General features: G+C 39.5%; 1 protein-coding gene across 1 annotated transcript in view; it reads right to left on the reverse strand.

Moving 5' to 3' along the window:
- CORIN (corin, serine peptidase) overlaps positions 1–24535 on the reverse strand; it is a 220990-nt gene that overhangs the window by 64281 nt on the left and 132174 nt on the right. Inside the window, exons 6-9 of the mRNA XM_004419037.3 lie at positions 15333–15446; positions 5328–5435; positions 2522–2632; positions 433–549 (exon numbers count right to left, since the gene is read on the reverse strand). Of these exons, the coding sequence (XP_004419094.2) occupies positions 433–549; positions 2522–2632; positions 5328–5435; positions 15333–15446 (450 nt within the window). The remainder of the gene's footprint in view (positions 1–432; positions 550–2521; positions 2633–5327; positions 5436–15332; positions 15447–24535) is intronic.

Consider the following 24535-nt stretch of genomic DNA (forward strand, 5'->3'; position numbering starts at 1 on the left):
TAATGTGAGGCATTAAACTGCTTCTCTGAACTTGGTTGTTGTAAGAAGCTGTTATATTTAATTTCAGAAGCCAATTCCTTCTAATTGGAATCGAATCTAATTTAATGGGATACCATATACTAAACTTTTCTCTCTATCATGGTGTTGCCTTTCCCCATAAAAAGTTAACTGAATCCATCCACGCCATTTAAGTGTTTAACCTCTACTCTTCATCCTTAGGAATGATTTTCAGTGTAAGTTGGTTGAGAATTATATTTACCACAAGAAAGTGTTTTCTGGCTGACCAGTGCTGTGGGGACCACTGTGTTAGGCAATCTGGAATTATTTATGTGGGAATCCTATTTAAGCGTGAGGTAACTTCCAACGTTTTGCTTTGTTCTCAAGGAAAGGTCCACCAACAAGGAATGTTCCGGGGCTGTAGTGCACACTCACTGTCACCGCAGTTCTCCTCATCACTGCCGTCCTTACAGTCCTCGTCTCCATCGCACTGGAACGTGCTGGGGATGCACTGTCCATTTCTGCACTCCACCAGACCCTGGCTGTGACAGGCTAGGAAAAGCCAAAATAATAGTCACTTTATTTGTTAGTACTTCTTTTAGTCTGCAGATCATACAAATGATTCCCGTTTATCTGGCATCGCCAAGAAATGAAGTGTTCTGAATAGCAGAATGTTTTGCAAATGAATGAATGAATCAATTTTTTTAATTCCTAGTATCTTTGAAATGGAAAGTTTTCTTTCTAGAATTTCTCATGCCTTATTAAATAGCACTTACTGAAAACTGAATTTTTATTCATAACTGCATGATGGGAAGTAGTATTAATGATGGTGGTAGTAATACTACTAACATAAAAGCCACAATTTATTAAAGCCTTACTATATGGCAATAACTGTTAGGAGCGTTATGTATCTAATCTCAGATTTTCGAAACAAACTTGCAAAGTAGATATTATCAACTTTGTTTAGAATAAGGAAATCGAAGCTTAAAGAGTTTAGTGCCTGTCTCAAAGACACACGGCTGTGACAAGGTAGGGCCAGAACGTGCAGGCAGGCTTCCCTGACTCCATGCCCCAACGTCTCATTCTCTACAACCTGACCTAATGGGCCAGTGAAATGGTATGTGAAAGAACTTGCATAGTACCTAACACACAATAAACACTTTATTTCGAAACTTGCTTATGACGTCTGACATTTGAAAGGAATGATCTAATGGCCATTAACTTTCTAGTTCCTGAAGTTTGTCTAAATTCTATCCCTACTGTCTTTAGGACATCAGAAACCCGCATATCATTGACCTCAGCCTTCATTGAGTTACTGTCTAGTATTAAAACTCCCTAATCTTGGGGGCTGGCCTCGTGGCCTAGTGGTTAAAGTTCAGTGCATTCCACTTCAGCAGCCCAAGTTCTGTTCCTGGCACAGACCTACACCATTTGTTGGTAGCCATGCTGTGGCAGCCCACATATAAAATAGAGGAAAATTGGCAACAGATGTTAGCTCAGGGCAAATCTTCCTCAGCAAAAAAAAAAACAAAAAAAACCCTCCCTAATCTTGAATCAAGGGTCAATACCAGAATTGTTACACTTGAGCACCATGTTCTTGCTTTCCCAGGATCCGTCAAGATACTGTCCACTCTGTTCCACTGTGTCCGCTAAGCAAGGACTCAGGTGATATTCCAGTTCAAATTCAATTCAGGAGAAGGGGAAGCTGGGTATTGTATTTATTCATTAATTTATATGACTTGTCAAATCAAAATAAAAAACATGCAACTCACATTTCTATTTTTGCCTCAAATGATAGGCAAATTATTAACTTTTTCTACTTTTATTGGACAGTAAAAGGTGGAATAAAAAGTTTAATTAGTTTAAACATGCATAAAATGGATCATATTAACTCTTTCAAGTCAATGTTACTTTCTTTTAATAACACTTAGCTGCTTCTACTCAATTATTTTATTATTGTCTACTGAATATACTGTAGTTTCTAGGGGGTAAAAAGAGTTAATTGCCATACTTGATTTCATTAGCTAGGTGACGTAACAGCTACCTAAAGACTGTTCGCTCACCCAGACACACAATAGGCTGTGAAGTTATGACTATTATCACACACGCTGTGTAAGTCTGTGAACATTGAAGGCTCTCTTCACTCTGGCAATTCTCTCCATGTTTTCCCACAAAGGGTGCCTGAGAACATGTTTGGAGGCTCCTGGAGGGGAATTCAACTACTCATATATGCAGAAGAAAAGTCCCCCAGCCTCTAGGAAGAATATCCCCTCTGACAAAGTCATGGATGCAGAAAGAAGATGCAAGGATCAATGAGAGAGAAAACAGACACTCACTTAGCCAGATCAGCCCAGTTAAGCTTGGAGTTTGGGTGAGAGAGATGTGGAAGTTGGATACACTACATTGTTATTGTCATTACTTCACTCAATTATTATCTTTATAGGCTAGAATCAAAATATAAGAATCTTCTCTAAATACGTAGAAATAGAAAAGTAAACAAAATGAAAATCCTCAGGGCACTCACAGCAATTGACCTCGTCAGACTTATCCACACAGTCATGGTCGCCATCACACACCCATTCTATTGCGATGCAGCGCCCATCTCCACAGCGATGCTCCTTGGTGGGACTGCAATCTGGAGAAAACAAAACTCGTGAGGATGTAGAGAACCAGCATGACCAACACCTAGAACTGTATGGCTCATGGTTCCAGCTGAAAAGATTCTATTCCTATTGTTCCGATACTTTTAGTAACTTTGCTATGATGAGTCTGGCACAAATAGATTGTCACCTCCCACCCAAGTGGGGCTCACCAGCCACCATCACTATGAGGTGTCTCAAAAGCAGACCTGTCTGCTTTTCAGATGAGTAACGACTGTCAGCTTTCTCAGGACGCACAGTTTATTCTTTTTGTTGTTTTTTGTTTTGTTTAGTCATTTTCTTTCCTTATGAAAAATTTGTAATTTTTACACTGGCTCCACTAAAAAGAACTGTGATTTGGGTTTCACAGTGTAGATAGCTGATTTGATGTATTTGTGACAACTCTTTGGTGTTTATAAGAATTGTAACTTACCTCCCTATGGGAAATTGGGAAGGCAAGTATCTCCTCCTGTCATCTTTCCTGATGCTAAGCTTAGGTTTTCTATCGAAATTTCTTAATCTATAACTCATATTTTAAAGAACTGCTGGGTAAGAAGTGAAAAATATTTATTTTTTTCATGATTCTTTTTAGCCTGGATTTAACTTCTGTCCCAAACTATACTTTCCTTGGGAAAAAAGAGAACTAAACGATGTTTCTTCTCACAGAGGGCAGAATGTATAGGATTCTTTGCCATGAGACATGGAATAACCTTAATACAAACAACCCTTTAAAAGATGTCTGTGGATTCATGAATAACAGATTCAATAATGAGGAACTATCATGAGTTTCCATTAACAGTGCCACTGTCATTGACAGACTCATGGAGGGACCATGGATCTTAAAGGGTATATTGGAGCAATAAAGTGAAGTATATGGAAGATGAAGTACAGAGGAAAAAATAAAGACACAATAGGTGATGTGCCTGGGCAGGAACCAAAAGAGCCACCGCATGCTCAGCGTGCCAAAGACGGGCAGCTGGGGCAGAGACTAGTCTAAGGGAAAGTTGTAATTATTACTATTAGATAAGAACAAAGTCACCCCAAGAGCACAAACTTCATGATCCTACTATCTTCAAAGGAATTACGTTGCATGGTAAGACCATTCTTTTTCACACGCTAACTATACCCTGGTCTTCTCCATCAACCTATCCAACTAGCAAGCCACACTCTAGCCACCACCCCCCACTTCCCCTCTCTTTTCTCCAGTTATTTCATCGGTAAAAGGAGGGTTGGATTAGATGATCTCTAAGGCCTCTTCCAAGTATAAATTCTATGATGTATACAATTACCATTGTCTCTCATTCTTTGTCCCAAGACTTATCAGCCCCAGAAGATAACCATATCTATCTAGTGACTCGAGGATGGTTTGTACATATATACATTTTCCAACATTTTTATGGATGCAGTGAGGGACAGCTAGACAGGTGCTTCTAGAAACTACTTATTTCCCAGCACAGGGCCATTTCTGACACTCGCCACTCTAAGAGATTCCTCTGATCATACTTTGATCCTTTCCCAGCGCTCCTTTTGACATTCTCTAATGCTGAATATTATTTCATATCGTTTGCCTGGTGTCCCTCCTCATCTCAGCTTGCAAAGTTCTGTATTACCCAATAATACACTACCCAAAAATTCTACAGTTAATCACGAAGTCAAAAAAGTAAATAAGAAGAGGAATTTTGCTAGTTTTAATTCATGACATGACATCAGAATTGAATACAGCTCTTTAAAAGGTAGGTTCTTTCTTTTTTTATTTTTTTTTTTGAGATATAACTGACATATAGCATGTGTAAGTTTATGCCAAGTGAGATAAGTCAGAAAGAGAAAAACAATTACTGTGTGATATCACTTATATGTGGAATCTAAAAAAGCTGAATTTGAAAAAAAGAGTAGAATCGTGGTTACCAGGGGCTGGGGGGTGGGGAATTGGGAAGGTGTTGTTTACAGGTACAAACTGGCAACTAGTAGGTAGGTTCATTCTTTAAAAGATAAGTTCAGGGGCCAGCCAGTGGCATAGTGGTTAAGTTCGCACGCTACACTTCGGTGGCCCGGGGTTCGCAGGTTTGGATCCTGGGTGCAGACCTACGCACCACTTATCAAGCCATGCTGTGGTAGGTATTCCACATAAAAGTAGAACAAGATTGGTACAGATGTTAGCTCAGGGCCAATCTTCCTCATCAAGAAAGAAAAAAAAAGATCAGCTTTTGTACATAAAACAAATGTGCTGTCCTAATCCTAGGTGTTCCTAGCACAGAAGTCATCCCTGTAGAGCCTGGCAATCAAATAAAGGAGGGGGTTTTTGTCACATATATATAATAAGGGGTCAGGCCCAGAAAATATATCTGTCTGCAAAGTTTTGCCCAACTTTTGCATGAGCCACAGGCTCTAACCAGAGAAGAAATAGAACACTTTCAAAGAGAAAAAATATTAACATATTAACAACCTTTACCCACCTTTCCACTCTATTCTTTAGCATTTCCTTAGTGTGACTTTATGTAAGAAATATTACATTTACACATAAGACATGACCAAAACTAGTAAGTGAAAAAAACCTCCTCTTTCTAAAACTTAAGAAACCAACGATTTTGTAATTTAACCTGCCAAATGCATTAACAAACAATGAGCTACAAGTTCTTTGCTGTAATTGCTTTAATTTTAAATGAAAACTTTTAGTGAGATGATGCTACTTACCACAGTTTTGCTCGTCACTCAGGTCCCCACAGTCATCATACCCATCACACACAAGGCTATAATTAAGGCACTTGCCCGTGTGACAATGAAAGAGATCCTCACTGCAATCTGCAAATAAGAGAAGCCACGGATGTGTCACAGAACAGAATAGGATGTTATAGTTGTACTTTATTTAACAAAACAATATCATGGGAGGAAAGCTGTAATGATAACCTGGTCCACACCTACTGTTTTATGGGTGAGGAGACGGTGGTGCAGAAACATCCAGAGACTTGCTCAAGGTCACATAACAAGTTACTGCAGAACCAGGACTAAGACCCTCTGGCTCCCAAGCCAATGCTTTCATCACTTTTTGAGAGTCCTTATCTGAGTTCCACTTTACGTCCCCTGAAAACTCCTTTACAGTCAAATATGAGAAAAGATAATGTCAACTCACCATAGTTCCTAATAAAGTTCACGACCGTACAGAATGAATAGCTTTGATAGAGGGTGAGCAGTTATTTCCTAAAAGTGTTTCCTTTAAAATTAAAGCCTAGTTTTGTCAATGGTAAGCATAAACATAATGGAGAGAGAAAGTCATTTCAATTAGAGCGTTGTGACTTTCACACAAACATTGCTTAAATAACATGACCCTCAAATAAGCAGTACTGTCCTAGATTATGGTGGCAAGATAAGAATAAGTGATATGTAACCTTGGGAACATTATAGTTTAATGTTGGAATAAACAACACTGAAGGAAATTTTAATAAGGAGATAGGTCTTGTACTTGGGTAAGCCAGAACACATCCTCGTTCTGCCATCTACTAGCTGTGGGAATTTGAGTATATTAGTTAAAATCTATGAGTCTGTGAACTGATTTATGAAATTGGGATAAGATTAATTACTTAACAGAGTTTTGGAGAAGAGATTAATAAAATAAAATGTGTAAGATGCCAAGACAATTCAACGGGAAAAGAATACTCTTCAACAAATGGTGTTGGGACAATTGGATTTCAAATGTGCAAAATTGAACCCTGACCATTACCTCAAACCATGCACAGAAATGACCTCAAAATGGATCATAGACTTCAATATAAGGGCTAAAACTATGCAGCTTCTGGAAGAAAACATAGGGAAAAAATCTTTGTGACCTTGGGAGACAAAGAATTCTTGGATATAACAATGAAAGCATAAGAAATGGATTTAATTAAAGATTAAAAAAAAATTAATAAGTGGATTTAATTAAAATTAAAAATATTTGTGCTTCAAAAGATACTATTAAGAAAATGAAAAGACAAGCCACATGCTAGAAAAAATATTTGCAAATCATGTATCTGATAAAGGACTTAATCCAAAATATATATAGATCTCTTACAGTCAACAAGGCAAACAACCCAACTACAAATAGGCAAAAGACTTGACTAGAAAGTCTTCATGAAAGACATACAAATGGCTAATAAGCTCATGAAAAGGTGTTCAATACAATTAGTCGTTAAGGAAATGCAAATTAAAACCATAATAAGCTATAACCCTAAAATGGCTATAATCAAAAAGATAGAGGGCCGGCCCCGTGGCTTGGTGGTTAAGTGAGCGCGCTCCACTGCTGGCGACCCGGGTTCAGATCCCGGGCGCGCACCGACGCGCCGCTTCTCCGGCCATGCTGAGGCCGCGTCCCACATACAGCAACTAGAAGGATGTGCAGCTGTGACACACAACTATCTACTGGGGCTTTGGGCGGAAAAAATAAATAAATAAAATCTTTAAAAAAAAAAAAAAAGATAGAGAATACCAAGTATTCACAAGGATTTTGAGAAACTGAAACTCTCAAACATAGTTGGTGGGCATGTAAAATAATAGTGCTACTTTGGAAAGCAGTCTGGCAGCTTCTTATAAATTTAACTATAACCTTATCATATGATTCATGAATTCCACTCTTAGAAATCTACCCAGGAGAAATGAAACATATATCCACACAAAGACTTGTATGTGAATATTCATAGCAGCTTTATTCATAATAGCCAAAGACTAGAAACAATCCAAATGCTCAACTACTGGTGAATAGGTAAGCAAAATGTAGTATACTTATAGAAAGGAATACTATTCAGCAATTAAAAGTATCAAACAACTGATACATGTGATAGCATAGACAAACCTTAAAAACATTATGCTAAGTGAAAGAAACCAGATACAAAGACCACATATTGTGTGACCTGTTTATGAAATTCCCGGAAAAAGCAAATTTACAGAGACAGAAATCAGAGCAGTGGTTATCTGTGGCTGAAGAGGTAGGAGTGGGGACTGACTGCAAATAGATGGGAGGGAAATCTGGGGGGAGATGAAAAAGTTCTAGAAGTGGATGGTGGTAATGGTTGCACAACTCTATAAACTTACTAAAAATCAATGGGTTAATTTTACTGTATGTAAATTTACCACAATAAAGCTGTAAAAATGTTTAAAATTAATATATGTAAAGAACCTTGCATTTAACAGAAACTAGATTTCTTAAAAGTGTTATCTTTTCCCTTATTTAAAGTGAATTAAGTTCAAAAATAGATTCTTAAGGCTGGGGAGGGATCATGGAAGATGGGTAGAATTTCAGTAGAGGGATGGAATGAAAACATCAGCATGTTTCAAGTAGAGGGACTAGCAAGAACAAAGGAAAGAGGTGAGAACTGGGGGCACCTTTGGGGATCAGCCTAGTTGTCTGATGAAGACCAAGAATCTAATGGTCAATAGTCCAGTTTCCTGTATTCCAGCTGATTGTTCCTCCTCAAGCAGAAGTCTGCATCTCATACAACTGGTGATGGGTACCTCTTTACTATAAATATCTCAAACTCGATGAGAATTCATTATCAAAAGTCTTGTTACAGAGCAAGGGTTTGATCTGCTCACTGCAAGATAAAAGGCCAAGCAAGTGATGGTAGAGAAAGAATTTTAATAAGTGATAAGATAGCAAATCAGAAGATGGCGGACTAACGTCACCAAAAAACCCATTTTAAGGGGGAACTGATTTGGAAATGACTTATATAAGGTAAACGGAGTTGGGGAGGGGGCTCAGAAATGTCAGGTGATGGATGACTGTGGAAGGTTGGGTGCCTCTCTGTAGCAGATCTGCTGAATGTGCCATTCCTGAGGAATCTAAGAAAACCTCAGTTACTTCCTTATCTGGGACAGAAGGAACAGTTTGGGCAGAGGACACGAATTTTCTGCTAACAAGTTATTCTTTCTACCAGTTACTGATTGGCTTGCCTACATGCAGTTCTAACCATTTTTCCAAAGCATACTGTGAGAATAAGATGGGGAGGAGGATCATGTGGCCTCGGGGGCTGAAGTTTTAAGAGTCCTTTGCACAGGGGTGACTGTCTTATATTTCTTCATGGGTTGCATGTGCAAATTCAGGGGGTGTTCTATGTGTTGCATGCGGTGGATCTTTAGTCTACGATGTGTGAAGCTTACAATCGTTCATTTCAGCTTCTCAGTGCTCCTGCGTGATGTTTAGTCAGGCGGAGGGCTGTCAGCAAGCTACTCTCTGATCAGCGGTCCTCCTGCTGTTCTGCAAGACAAGCTCAGAAACTTTGGCTACTTTGTTTCCCACGTTAACTTTGTGGGTACAGGCACAGTGTCATCCTAATCCAGGGAAACTTGAACTCCTTCATCCTCGGTTTCAGTCTTGGGCGTTGATTAAACTGTTAGCCACAACAAAATATTATGCTTGTTATTTACATGAATCATAAATTTCTATTTCGAAAAGCATTCTTCTAAAAAGAAGCTACTTAAATACTTTTAGAATCACATTATTTTAGAAATGGAATGGGCCTAAGAGATCATCTGTTCAGTGCCTTCATTAAGAGGATGTATATGTGTACACACACAAACACACACGTGCATACACATATGCTCACTCTTATACACATACAGCACTTTGTAAGAACTTTTTATTCCCCCCCCCAGGCTGAATAATTTTCAGACGAGGACGACTATCATAATGGAAAAAATATAAGAATTAAAAAGAGGTCCCAGTGTTCACCTTGACAGTGCTATTTCCTCCCATTCAGCAGAGGGCGCTAACTCCCCACCCTGCACCCCACTGCTGACTGGGACTAACACACACAAGCTCGCTGAGGCAAGAAAGGTTATGACTTCAGTTCTCCTGCCCACTGAGCAGAGTTGGGGAATTTGCGCATCAAGATACATACGTACATTTCCTTGGGAAGTTTTAAAAGGGCTTTTTGATTTTTGTTTTGTTTTGTTTTAATCTAAATTACTCTTGTGGGAAGTTTTGAATCAGTATGCTAGAATCAGCAATAAGCAGGGTCCCCAACTTCACCATCAGTGCAAAAGCACTTGCATTCCCTGAAGAGGGGGGCAGAATAGAGGTGACAGATTTAAACCTTATGAGTTAATTCTTTTTTAAGCAATACACTTCACTTTTTGTGTATGTGTGTGTGTGTGCGTGTGTGCGTGTGTGTGTGTGAGGAAGATCAGCCCTGAGCTAACATCCATGCTAATCCTCCTCTTTTTTTTTGCTGAGGAAGACTGGCTCTGAGCTAACATCTATTGCCAATCCCCCTCCTTTCCACCCCCCACCCCCCGCCAAAGCCCCAGTAGATAGTTTTATGTCATAGTTGCACATCCTTCTAGTTGCTGTATGTGGGACGTGGCCTCAGCACGGGCCGGAGAAGCAGTGCATCGGTGCAGGCCCGGGATCTGAACCTGGGCCGCCAGCAGCGGAGCGCACGTACTTAACTGCTAAGCCACGGGGCCGGCCCAACACTTCACTTTTTTTGATGGTAGGACTGGGGAGTCAATACTCCTTTCAGAATCTGATTAACCTGAGAACACACCAAAAATTTCCAAAGATTCGTGTGTCCTCTCTGTGAGGCCCATTCTGGGATCTCTGGTAATTCACCCTAAAACACCTCATTGGAGATATTTTTAAAATTAACGCTGTCATTTATTAAATTGTTTCATAAATGGAGATGCCTCAAGAAATTTTTTAAAATCCTCAGATTTTTTAAATCTGAGGTGCAGATTCACCTTCCACTGTTACGAGTTACTTGTTTAGAAGCCATTTTCAGAGGTCAGATACAAAATTAGCTGCATTTGGAAAACAACTTGTTACTTCCCTGAGGTCTGTGTGATGAGTAAACATACAAAACCTTAACCAGAAGCACTGCACAGCCAGAAATATACAGCAAATAGCAAAGATCACAGTGCCTCCTTTTATTGGAATAAATGTTTATTTGAACTGAAAAGAGATGTCAGCACAATTTGGGGCCAACAAAACACAATCCTCAGAAGCTGCTTGCTGCAATTATCTTGCTCAATACAAGCATAATTTTGCATAACCTAAGGTAGATATTTTTGTAGATACAGATCTTTTTTTCTTAATGAAAGCTTGATACAAAACGTTACCTCTGAAGTTCTTGCATGTTAACATTTATTTCAGTTTGGCATCTCACATTATTAGCTTTTGTCCCTCAAAATTATCATTAAATTAAAGGATAAAACTGAAGAACAGAAACCTTCTCATCAAGAACTTCATTCAATTTGCTCAGTCTCTATGAATCTCTAAACATAATTGCATAGCCTCAACCCAAGATTCAAGTATGGATGCTCAATTTCCACCCATAAACGCCCTCATTTTGAGATGACCAGAGAGGTTAAATGGTTTTCCCATAGCTGCCCAGCTCATTAATAGCAGAGCTGTGAGATGAAGCCAGACTTCTTGACCTCCTGGGTTCTTTTGACTATTGACTTCTAGCTCTATAGGAGGATTTCTCAACTGCGGTAATATAGACATTTTGGACTGTGTAATCGTTTGTTGTGGGGGGCTGTCCTTTGCATTGTAGGATGTTTAGCAGCATCCCTGGCCTCTACCCGCTAAATACTAGTAGCACCCCCTCCAACCTCTGCAGTTGTGACAATCAAATATGTCTCCATACAGTGCAAAACGACCCCTAGGAGACAAAATTGCCCCCAATTGAGAACCACTGTTCTAGAGTATCCAAACATCACCTCAGTCCAAGGCCTAGCTTTTTTTTTTTTTTTTTTTTTAATTTTTTGTTTGTTGCAGTAACCTAAGTGCCCATCAAGGGACGAATGGATGAAGAAGCTGTCGTATATATACGTCGTATATATACACAATGGAATACTACTCAGCCATAAGAAACGATGAAATCCAGCCATTTGTGACAACATGGATGGACATTGAGGGTATAATGCAAAGTGAAATAAGTCAGAGGGAGAAGGTCAAATACCGTATGATTTCCTTCATTAAGTAGTAGATAATAACAACAATAAACAAACACATAGGGACAGAGATTGGATTGGTGGTTACCAGAGGGGAAAGGGGGAGGGGGGAGGGTGAAAGGGAGAATTTGGTACATGTGTGTGGTGATGGGTTGTAATTAGTATTTTGGTTGTCCAAGGCCTAGCTTTAATCCCATCTTTTCCATCCATTCTTTCCACACTAATCCAGCAGCTAAGGACCCTGCTCTCTTCCTCACTCATAGAACTTTCCATCCCTATCATTTTGTTTATACCAATCTTCTTTTGCTTTGTGATATTTCTTCTATTATATTGTTCTACAACACCATATTTAATGATCTCTATGTTTATATGATATGTCTCTAATTAGACTAAAAGCCTCATGAGGAAAGAAACCATGTCTTAGTCTTTATATTTATAGGTACCTAGAACATGCTTCACACATAGCAGGAATTCAAGAATATTCAGCAGTTTGATTGATTCAGTATAATCAGATTGCCACTAAACAAGAAAATTTTCCAGATATCTGAAGCTTCTTCCGTAAGTGTAGAATGAAATATTTTTATTTTTATTATTTGGATGGAAATCTTTCCAGTATTTACTTGCGTCTCTGTCTTAGTAAAGAGAATATAGAAAATACAGTCATTTTTGATGACTCAGAAACACCAATTTTTATTTTGTGCTGTTTGAGTTGCCTCCTTTCTAAAATAGCTACATGTGGTCTGCTTTTAAAACTGTTATGTATATTTGAGTGTTTCTGTCTCCTCTACAACATATCACCTGACACTTATCAGCTGTCTCCATGATGTCCAGCGGTCATCCTCTGCACTCTGGAGGTGAGAGGTACTCGGGGAGGGGCGTAGAGAGGGTGTGAGGAGTGGAGAATAAGATAACAACAGTAACAACAACCACAACCGCATAATAAATTCTAACACTCTGCAAGAGTTACTGCATGCCAGACACTGGTCTACGTGCTTTATATCCAGTGATTCATTCTGCACAATTCTAGCTATAGTTACCATTATTGCTTCCATTTTACTGACAAGGAAACTGAGGCACAGAGAGATTGAGTAACTTGCCCAAGTTCACAGAGGCAGGAAATGGTAAAGAGATAGGAACCCAGGCAGCCTGACTCAAGAACTTTTATTATTAGTCACTACACTATACTGCACTCAGTATAATTAGTTAACCACAGTCCTCAAAAATAAGTCAACCAATTTTACCCAAAACTCAGAGCAAATTATTTCCAAAGGTCTGACTGTGGTTTTAGGTGGCATAAAGTGTACGAACTTTGTGGTAGCTACTGTCCTTGGGGTTTTCTTTACTTATCTATTAGCTAACGACTGCTATGTACCAGGCACTGTTCTAGAGCTTCTTTAGAATCAAAAGATTATAGAATGTTAGCAGCGAAGGAGACACCAGACACCTTCTAGTCCAGTGGTTTCAAATCTGGCTGCACATTAGAGTCACCTGGGGAGCTTTGCTAAAGTGCTGCTGTCTGGGCCCCACCTCCTGAACAACTGAACATGAATCCCCGCAGGTGGGGCCTCCTGGAGATGCTAATGTACAGCCAGCCTTGATGACAGAGGAATTGAGGATTAGAGGAGTAGCCTGCTGAATCACAGAGCTGGATGTTTTTAAAAGAAAACTTTTCCTAATTTTCAAAAATCTTTTCACTCCACCATTAAAAATGTTCCAGGTGGTTGGAAATCTGTTCATTCAACAAATACTTAGGAAGGAACTGATAAATACGCTAAAATTACTTAGGGGAGAAAGTCAGTCAGCTGTCCAAGATCCCTGGAGTGCCATGGTAATAGTCAATTACCTCCCAAAGGGTAATAGGGCAACCAAAATAGTCAAATATTTTCCTGTCACACAAGTGATCAGAACGTAATCGTTCACCAAATCTGAACTTTTATGGACAAGGGCAAGTCAAAGGCAGCACAGTTTAGGGAAAATAGCATTAGATTTGGCATCATTCAAGACTGAAATCTAGAACTTGGAACCACTGGCAAATTCATTCACGGCCCCAAGCCTTGGCTCTGCATCTTTACAAAAGTGGACAACACCTGCTTTGCTGATAATTAAATCAGATCATGTAGGTACATGCTTCTAGCACAGTTGATTAAGGAACTCACAAATAACAAACCCTTTCCCTTCCTCCCTTTGAAGATGACTAAAAAATAAATGAACAAGTCAATAAACTACCTAATTAGTCCCATGTCTTATAAAAGCAGACAAGTGCTTAGCAGAGACCATTTTTTGCGTCTAATCCACGGAAGCATAGAGAGGATTTCTCAAACTTATTTTTTTTCTCAAGCATTTTTCAAGACTCGGGTACTGCACACCAGTTTGGGAAACATTGACCTGAAATATTATCATAATATACTGCCTTTCAAATGTTATAACAAATAAGCATCCTGACCTTCAGGAGGAAGACGAGTGGGTCCACCTGGCAAACAGACCAGAGGAAGCTCTCAATTGAGGTCAGCATCCCGAGCTCTTACAAAGCGTTAGCAACTCCTGCACGGTGTAAAACGCTGCTTTTCCCATAGTAACTATTTTTGGTTGTATAACCATTAAACAGCAATTAGAACACAATTGCACATGGTTCTGCTCTGGAAGCAGATCCTGCAATGTATTCTTGAGGCTTTCTCCTTTTTTTTAATCTGTTGCGTAAGTGCAGAACAACTTTAAATCTGAATATATATTTATTATAGACTGAATATTTGTGCCCTCCCAAAATTCAAATGTTGAAGCCCTAACCCCCAACATTGGACGGTATTTGGAGATACGGCCTGTGAGGAGGTGATAGAGATTAAATGATTCAGAAGCGTGGGTCCCTAACCCAATAGGGCTGGGATCCTGCCCTCCTTCCCCTCCCCCTTCCCCCAGCCCTCCTTCCCCTCGCCCTGTCTCCCTCTTTCATCTCTCCCTCCAAAGAGGTCAAGTGAGCATACAGGGAGGTGTCAGCTGCCTACAAGCCCGGAAGAGAACTCTCACCAGAAATTGAACCCTGTCGGACCTTGATCTTGAACTTTCCAGCCTTCAGAACTACGAGAAAATAGATTTCTGCTGTTTACACCATGCAGTCTGCAGTATTTTGTATGGCAGCCTAAAGTGGACTAATACAGTATTGGACAAACCTTCGACCCCATTCAGTCAAAACAACTAATCAAATCAATGATAAGTAAACTGAGGATTTTTAAGGCTGAATCTAAGGATCCAAGAATTTAAAACAGTTAATGCCATCAACTATCTCCGTTAATGCCATCGACTATCTCCGGGTTTAGGGGAAGCATAAACAAACAGGAGGCTTTGCATCCGCTGTGTCATGAATGTGAAGAATCATGAGGGGGAAAGATTTTCCTGTTAAAAATGTCCTTTTTAAAAAAGTTGATCTTTCTACTCATAAGCTTTAAAAACAAAAACGAAAATCCACATCCAAGCAAAATAAATGAAAAGCTTCTCCCAATTTTAAGACACTTTTTGCAAAACCGCTTCAGTTCCTGATCTGTTCCAATGCTGCATCTAGCTGTTGGGTTCCTAATGAAATCGCGCCTTTGAAAGGTGTGCAAACACTGCGGTCACACGGCGGGAAGATAAACACGATTGCTCACTTTAGAAAGGCAGACTGACAGTAGTCTGCGCAAACGCGGGTGGTTGTCAAGACTGGACGATGGAATAGCTTTGGTTTCTAGGCCCCTGAATAGAACCCTGTCCACCCAGACAACCCCCAAACAGCCTGTCACGTACTGCAATGAGCCTCATCACTCCAGTCATCACAGTCATTGTAGCCGTTACACTGCAGTTTCCTGGGGACGCAGATTCCGTTGGCACATGGAAAGCTCTCGCTCTCTCCACAGAGCACTAAAAAAAAGGGGAGAAAAACAATGTCAGAAGAAAAAATTTTCTTTTAAAATTAGGAAAGACAAATAAAGAACAGAAAAAAACAAATCTTCCTTTGCTATTCAGCAGATTTGTTTCCAAATTCCCTTAGTTTTGTTGTCACGGGTTTGTCTTTGATCTTCTAGAACATCAATTGTGCAAGAATAACGCAAAGAGTGTTTGCTCGAGAAAAGGAAAGAAAATTCACCAATGGGCTTGCAGAGTGAGAGGCATCCATGTTCAGAACACAAGAGAGTAGTTTGGCACAACTTCTGGGAGGAAAATACCAAATGAGAGTATTTTTATTAACAACTGAAAATTATTTCAAAGCGAAGTGCTATTAGTTGAACAAACATAAAAAAACAAACTCTCCTTCTAAAATGCTACTCAATGTTGCACAGAGAAAGTTACAGCAAAAAGAATAAACTAATGGGCCTGGCCCCGTGGCAGAGCAGTTAAGTGTGGGCGCTCTGCTTGTGCGTCCCAGGGTTCACAGGTTCGGATCCCGGGCGCGCACCAATGCACTGCTCATCAAGCCATGCTGTGGCGGCGTCCCATATAAAGTAGAGGAAGATGGGCACGGATGTTAGCCCAGGGCCAATCTTCCCCAGCAAAAAGAGGAGGATTGGCATTGGATGTTAGCTCAGGGCTGATCTTCCTCACACACACACAAAAAGAATAAATTGACGTGTGCCTCAAACAGGCATGGAGACCCCATGCCCTATATTTGAAATGTATTTTACTTGTCTTAATAAAAATGCCAGTTAAAAATGCCAGAGTCTATTTTGGCAGAAGAAATGTGAAATAACATTAGCTAATAATATTTTCATTCTTGTCTTTTCCTTAACACGGTTGCATTTTGGTATTTTTTGCTTTTAGTACTATAGGGCTCTTTTTCTTCTCAAAATTCAATAGATATTCAATTGTTTCAAAATTACAGGAGACAATAAATGTAAGATAAAAGCTAGAAATTTTTTTTAAGGGAAACCATTAATAAAACGGTAAATCAGTTCAACAAAATGAATGTTAAAATACACTTAAATATTTGGTAATGTGCATCAAATGCCTTTTAAATGTGAATCACCTTTGACACAGCAATCTTATTTCTTGAACTTCATACAAAGGAAATCTTTATAAATAAGTGCAAGTTTTTATTTTTAAGGATATTCATGCCACCATGGTTGATAATGAGGAAACTGTGAAATAACAGCAATAGTAGGGGACTGGTTAAATAAATTTTGGAACCTCAATAATAAGGAATACTGTTATAGCCATCAAAAAGTACATTGTAGAAAATACTGGATGTCTGGGGACAAAGTTCAAGATAATTTAAGGGGAAAAACACCATTTGGTTCTAAAAAAGCATAATATAACTTGGCCTAGAAAGAAGTATATCAAAAGTTACTGTGATTATGTGATTATCCCTGGTATTAGGATTAAAACTAATTTTTATTTACCTCATTGTATTTCACAAATGTTCTTATAATGATCATGTCTTACTTTTCTTTAATCAGAAAAAAAGCTAACTTTTTTCATGAGTTACCGATTCAGAGTAACAATAGAAAAATACAACCTTTGAAAACTTCTCTGTCTCTTCTGTCTCTCTCTCCACAAAAGCTGATGTGATCAGTTGTGTAGTCAGCTGCCTATTCACTGTCACCATTCCCTAAACTATGTATTTCCTGATGAGATGAACCTTGTTGACTAACTAAAGTGAACCAGCAAATACGGAACATTTTAACTCAGAGATTGAAATATTGAAAATTGCAGCCTGCGTCTGGCCCCAGCAGAGTGGCTGGCACTCAGGAAGTTCTTAATCAACATTTGATGGGAAAAAGTCACCTCAATCTCAATGGAGCACAATATATTGCCACAAAGTAAAGATAAAAATGCAATTAATGAATTATTTTCCAATGCTCTCAAGGAAATCAGAGTTTTGATTTGCTGAACATTAAGTACTAGTTGATTTGGTAAGTTTCTTATGATACCACGCCACATGTCATCTTCACAGTATCAACAACAAAAGTCTGGTTTTCCATTTTGTTTGTTCCCAACAACGAAGTCTGGGGTACCATGATTTCAGTATCAATACAAATGACATCTGTGGACTTCAACTTGCCAAAATATTAGCCATGTTTATATTTTGTATAGTCTTAGAGGATTCAGCACAGGACTGCACTCCTATAGCTACAGAGACAGACTCCTAAAGGGTACACAGGAAACCAGATATAAAATGAAAATCCGAAACACTAAGGTTTTACCGGCCAGTCTATACAATATCCTCTCTCAAGGGCTAAGAGAAAATTTTCAAGGAATAGGTGTTTATCCTACTGTGAGATTGTTTCTGTATTATACTGGAGAGTGCAGAAATTCCATCTGTCTGCATTTCAGCAGCTGCAATGCCTCAGAAGAGTTATTACATTCCCCACCTTATGGCTCTGATGATTCCTCAGGAGATGTAGCTGAAAGCTCAACAGTAAATAGCTCCTAACATCTCGTTTTCATCTTTAAGACCCTATATATTTTACTCCAGTAAAGCTGTTCTTGGGTATGTTTATATTAAATCTGGATCAAATTTAAAACATGGCATTGCTCGCATTGTTTTGATTATCGATATGTCATGTCTTGGCTGATTCAGCAGAAACTGACTTCTTTCGTGTGGTTCCTCAGGGGAAGTGTGGCTGCCTTTGATTTTAGGACATTGTACATTTGTGTCTTTATTCTTATTCTTTTTTTTTTAGAAATTCATAATTTCACTAATCTATATATTTTTGTAAAATTAGAATAACTTTTGTATATTCTCTGTTTGATTTCTCCTTAAACTACATTCAGAATTTCCACTTTTATTTGTGTAAAACTGCTCAACTAGCAAAGTACTTCAAACACATCTTATGTGGGATTTCCAAGCAGCCCCATAAAGTAGACAGGTAGGCATTCTAGCACAACTTCCTTGGGGTAAGTGATAGTTTACAAATGAGGAACTGGAGCATCATGTGGTTAAAACAGCAATTGCCCAAAGTGAAAAACACCCCAGGATGATGAGGATAGGCCTTCAGGCTCAGTCTTCCACACCACACCCAATCCCTGTTTCTAATACAGGAGTAGTTGTGTAGTGACTTGATATGTGGTCACTTCAAGGGCACCAGGTTCAAGCAGAAGTTCAAGCTTGTCTTTATTTTTCTCTCTAAACAAAAGATAAATGTCTGTCCCTCAGGTGAATTGGACCAGATGAGATGACATTCCATGTCAGCTCTGGGTATTTTGGGAACCCCCTGAGAGAGCTCTTAAGTTTCTGCAGTGATTTTTTTTCAACAATAAATTTCACGGTCTTATAACAATCATCTTCCAGCTACCTTTAGATTTAGTCCTTAAGATGACAAAGGGAGATTCCCTGAGGTGTTGTCATGCTATACGATCTTGACACCATTTCCACTAACATCACCTATAATTCTTACAGGTATATTTTGGACTTTAAATCAATGGCAGATTGATCGATGGAAGATTCATTCATTAACTGAACAAATATTTACTGAATATCTACTATGTGCTAGGCATTATTCTAGCACCTGGGAATACAGCAGTGAAGAAAATAAAAATAATTCCCCACCTTCATGTAGCATATATTCTACTAATCTTCATCTGATAAAGATTCTTTTACCAACTAAAGATGCTTTATCACCAAAGTTGACTTCCATTTACACATGTGACAATCAATATTCATGCAATGATAGCAGTATATAAACGTATAGTGCCTAAGACACTAGTTTACATGTTCAAATGATGGGGACAATTATGCACCACCTGGACTCCAGAATTCCATGGATTCTGAAGAGTATATACTCATGAAGATGATCAGCTCTCTTCAGAATTCTTGTCTCTGATAACAGACTGCTGAAATAACATCACAGCCTAAAATGACCTTTAGATTTTCTGCAACGGCTTCCAGCCCTCCTGGTTCTCTCTGCCTATGTATCATGGGCAGCCTTTATACTGGCAAATGCTCTCATTACTCTGGTTGCTAACTTTTAGAGTCTTTTTCAGAAATTCCTCACCAGTCTCTGACTCTATAGTGTCCTCATTCATCCTGCCTTTGAGCCCTTGTTTAAAGCCTGAAGCTCAGGTTCAACTCTACCTCTGAGGAGAAAGCTGACCTGGCATAGCGGGTAGTCACCAGAGCCTGTACTAAGAGCCTGTCAGCCCTTCATCCCACATGCTGCTTGAAATTAAGTTACTGTAAACCACTATTGCGCTTACCTCTTACAAAGTTATTTGACTAGATGAAAAAGAATGAGTGTAATCTCTTAGCAGCTAATACAAGAATTCCTCTTGGGGAGATCATTGCATCTTTTGGCATAATAGTTGATAAAAAAGATTGAGGTGAAAGGTAAGAGGTGAGAGAGGAGAGAGACAATCCAAGGGTATGCTCAAGTATCCAAACTTGCTCTCTAACCAGCCTTCTAGGACATATTGACTGGAAGGCTCTTCCTTTTGTTGAACATGAAGATATTTGGAGTAGGTAAGTATGAGTATCAGAAAGCTCTGTATATGAAAGGAGTGAGGATCCCCATGAGGAGAGAAAGGAGCCAGTGCTGCTGGGCTCTTTCTTGTGAGAAAGGTAAATAAAAAAAAGTCAGTTGAGTCTCTCTTGAGGTGCACAGTATAGAGAAGACTCTTTGGAAAATAGAAATATCTAGTAGGACATTTCAAGTTGTTTTCTGAGGAATGGGAGGTGTAATCACTTCCTCCATCTGCCATATGGAATCGGCAAAGCTTATGTTGCACTCTAATTTTTTCACTCATTTCTTTAGCCAATTTGGCACTCTTCTAGGAGCTCGCAATACATCATTGAATACAGAATAGATCTTGCTTTGTGGAGATTATATTCTAGGAAGACAAACAATACCAATAAACATAATAAATAAGAAAATTGCTATATATTAGGTCAGCAGGTAATAAATGCAGTGAAAATAAAAAAAGTAGAACAGATTAAGAGAGCTAGGAGATGTGGGGGTGGGGTAGGACAGGTGCCAAAATTAGAGTGCTGGGGCAGGCCTCACTGAAAGTTGACAATTGAGCAACAACTTGAAGGACGTGAGGGAGTTAACCAAATCTCAGGGGAAGATTTCAGCAGAAGGAAGTGCCAGTCCAAAGACCCTCAGGCAGGAGCACACCTGGTGGGTGACAGGAACAGCAAGGAGACTGTGTGGCCACAGTAGAGCGAGTGAGGGAGAGAGTAGCAGAAGATGAGGCAGAGTGGAAGAGAAGGCCCAACCATGTAGGACTTTGTAAGGACTTTCTAACTTACACAAAAAAGACGACTCATTACAAGGTTTGAGTAAAGAGTGGCATGATTTGATTTATATTTTCAAAGATCTCTGCCTGTTGTGTTGAAAATACTCCAGAAGGGCAAGGAAAACAGTGGGGATAACAGTTAAGAGGCTATTGAAGTAATCCAGAAAGAGATGATGGTGGCTTGGAGCGGGTAGCAGTGGAGGTGCTGAGATACGATTGGATGCTGGATGTATTTTGAAGTAGACCCAGGAAGGTTTCCTGGTCCGTTAGGTGAAAGTTGTGAGGCAAAGAGAAGAGCCAATAATAACCTCATGTTTTCAGCCAGACGGAAGACTGGAACTGCCATCTACTGAGATGGGGAAGGCTCCTGGAGAGAGGAGCAAGATGGTGGGGAAAAAATCAGGAGTCACAATTTGGACATATTGAGTCTGACATATACAGTAGACACCCAAGTGGAGATGCTGAGTAGACAATTGGATACATAAGTTCAAAGTCCAGGAAAGAGAACAGGACTACAAATATAAATGTCTGAGTCATCGGCAAATTGATTTAAAGCCAGTGTGTCTGGATGAGATCATTAAGGGAATGGTTAGTGAAGATAGTGAAGAGTGAGAATTAGTGAGGTAGTGAAGAAACGACGAATGAGGGCTTAGCCATTAAACCCCATATTTAATAGCTATAAAGAAGAGGAGAAGCCTACAAAGAGACTGAGAAGGCGTGGCCAGTGTGGTAGGAGGAAAACAGGTGATGAGCATGGTGTTCTGGAAGCCAGGTGTGTGTGTCAAAGAGGAGGAAATGATCAGCTGTGCGAAATGCCGCTGACAGGTCAAGCAGGATGAAACTGAGAAGTGACAATCAGATTTGGCATTATGGAGGTCAGTGGGGACCCTATGAGAGCAGTTTCAGTGGAGTGGTGAGGACAAAAGTCTGACCGGAGTACGTTTAAGAGAGAATGAGAGGAGAAAAAGTAGCTCAGAGAGGAAGGACAACTCTGTTGCTGCTGAAGAGAACAAATAAATGGGGTAGTAGATTACAAGGGAAGTGGGGTAAAAAAAAAAGTAAGCGTTTTTTAATGCTTTTGTGTGAGTACAGTATGTTCTTTGTGGAGAGCATAGTGTGGTACTAAGTTCTGCCTGCAAGTTGGCTCGGGTCAAATAAACAATGATCACTCTTGAAGATACAGGAGCTTGGGGAGGGAGGATCATCGACATCAAGAGTATATTTACAGTCTAAAAATGAAGCCAGTCTTTTATTTGTCTGTCTTTCTAATCCCATCACTAAAATGTGGCTTCCTCAGAAGTGTCCTTCTTCCAAGGTGAGAAATCTTTCTTATTCTCTTCTGCATCTTCTTCAACATCTACTAGACATATATTAAAAATGAGACACCAAGCTACTCACTTCTAGTAGCACTGATGCTCAAGACCATCAGAACTGCAGTCTGCACAAAACTCTGTTTCTTCATGACTCACATAATTTATATTAGTAGAAGATATTTATTTGTTTGCTTATTGTCTCTCTCTCCCTTCTAGAATGTCAGCTCCTTGAGAGAAGGTTCTTTATCACTTTTTCTCACTGCTGTGTCCCAAGTCTAGAATAGAACTAACTATTTGTTGAATGAGTAAATGAAAACTGAGAATATAAGGTGCCTAGCAGGACTACGTGATCATTCCTGTTTCTTGGTCCTACGTGTTTAGGCAACAAATATCTTACAATTTTATCCTTTAATTGCTAGGGGAATAACTGATGATGAAATATTAAAATCCCTCTGTGTTATAGTGGGATACCCACTCAAATCTGTAGACAAGTCTGGCTTCTGAGCAGCATTTGCTCATATGTCAGGACAATGAGTATACAAGACCCTTCTATATAAAATAATCTTCCCCACTAGCCTGTGATGATGTGTCTAACATTCTTTCAACACCTACATCCACATTACCCATTCCTTGGGTTAAAATGATGGCTTTCATAAGCACTCTAGGATAGCAAGGAAAGGACCTGGGGGCCACATCATGGGTCACAGGGTGTCTTCAGTCCCCTATTCCACTTCAACCCGAGAGCTCTACTGTGTCTGCTTTATACATTTGAGTCCATGTAAAATTTCCTTTGAAAATGAGTTTTTGTTGCCAAAAACAAATTTTAAAACCTCTTCAACCTTAAGATTTTAAGTATTCAGTTAAAGTCTGATAGAGCTTACATTTTAATTTATTTTTTTAGCTAGGAATACTTAGTTCTGAATTTAATTATAGACTGCTTAGCTTTTCATTATATTTAGACTTAAAAGAATGGGACACAGGATGAGTAACTTTTGAGGTGAGCAGAGTGGAGGAAGGGTGTTCAGGAAAGGTATGAAACGTGAGAAGAGTGAGAAGTGAGACCTGGAACCACAAGTGAGCTCAGAATGTCCCTGCTTGAAGGTGTGGTGGGCATGGATCTAACTCTGTCACGCTATGATGCAAGAAATGCCACATCATTTTATTTGTCTAAATCAAATTAATTCACACTTCCCCTCTCAAAATGGTGATAAGAAATGTTTTGCAAGGGCCTCTCCCTCCTTAGGGTTGTACAAGGCTCCAAGAGAAGAACCGAGGAAGGGGCTCTAGCTTTCAATTCCTCAGAGAATCGCTGAGGGGCTCATGGTTCTAAGCCCTTAGGGTTTATGCTAGACAGACAGCTCCATGATGTCTGTGCCGTGCCAGGGGACAGGGCCGTGGTCCCCAGCGTCAGCTTTCCTGGCTGCCCCATGCGGCCATTTCCCCCTGAGATCCTGCCTCTCCCCCCAAGCAAGTGAGCACTAATACCTGCTACATGAGGGACATGTCAAAACCCAGTCCCCTTCCAAGCCTCAGGGGATGTCTCCTACACCTTCTGTGTCACTCCTACCCTCCAAACATTTCCCCCATACCACTCCTCTCTGGGTGATCCCACACCATCTCGGCTCAGAATTTCTCTCCTCAATGCTGGTCTCCCTTTTCTGCGAATGCACAGATGATAACACACACCCTTTTTGTTTTCTTAGTAGATTGCTCTATTACACAGATTTTTCATTCATTACCCAGAGAACAAAGGACTTTATTAGCATCTTTTAACTCACACATGTTTGTTCCAACTTAGTATATGGTAAGTGGTCAGTAAATGCCTGTTGAATAAATACTTAAAGGGCCCTTAACTTAGATATTCTAAAACTAGAAGTGCCACAGTGACTTCCTCTTTTACGATCTGTGGTGACCACCTTGCTGCAGAGACAAGGTAAAACCATCCCCTCACTATAGTCCAACTCTTTAGTCCCAAGTCCCCTAGTGCCTATTATACAACATGTTTTAATTAGTGAGAAACCATCTCTGTCAAAGCAACATTCAAAGAAAGTCCAAAACAACTCCCACAATTAAATGTCGTCAAGACTAAGTTACTCCTTGACTCATTTTTTTCCCTCTGAAACAAAGCTATGCTTTGATTCAACAGAAACTTTACCATCTGGCCTTCAGCTTACATTCCTGAAAAAAAGAGCTAAGTATACTTATTGCCTGTCCAACAGCATGATGGACCATCCATCATTCTATAGAAAAATCAGTCATTGTGAAATTACCTAAAAATCATTAGCAGGAAACAAAAATAGATCTGTAACTGGTGGCACTCTGATAGGAGAGAGAATGCAAACAGAGTTTAGAAAGCAGTTCCATGTCATCATTCAACATCTCAAGAAAAATCACAGTATCAAGTACAGTTACACAAAACTATGCTCAGTAGATTTTAAATCTAATTATTAGACAGACGAGATAGTA

Source organism: Ceratotherium simum, chromosome 8 (assembly GCF_057802395.1).
Source record: "Ceratotherium simum simum isolate JZ-2026a chromosome 8, ASM5780239v1, whole genome shotgun sequence".
Taxonomy (NCBI): domain Eukaryota; kingdom Metazoa; phylum Chordata; class Mammalia; order Perissodactyla; family Rhinocerotidae; genus Ceratotherium; species Ceratotherium simum.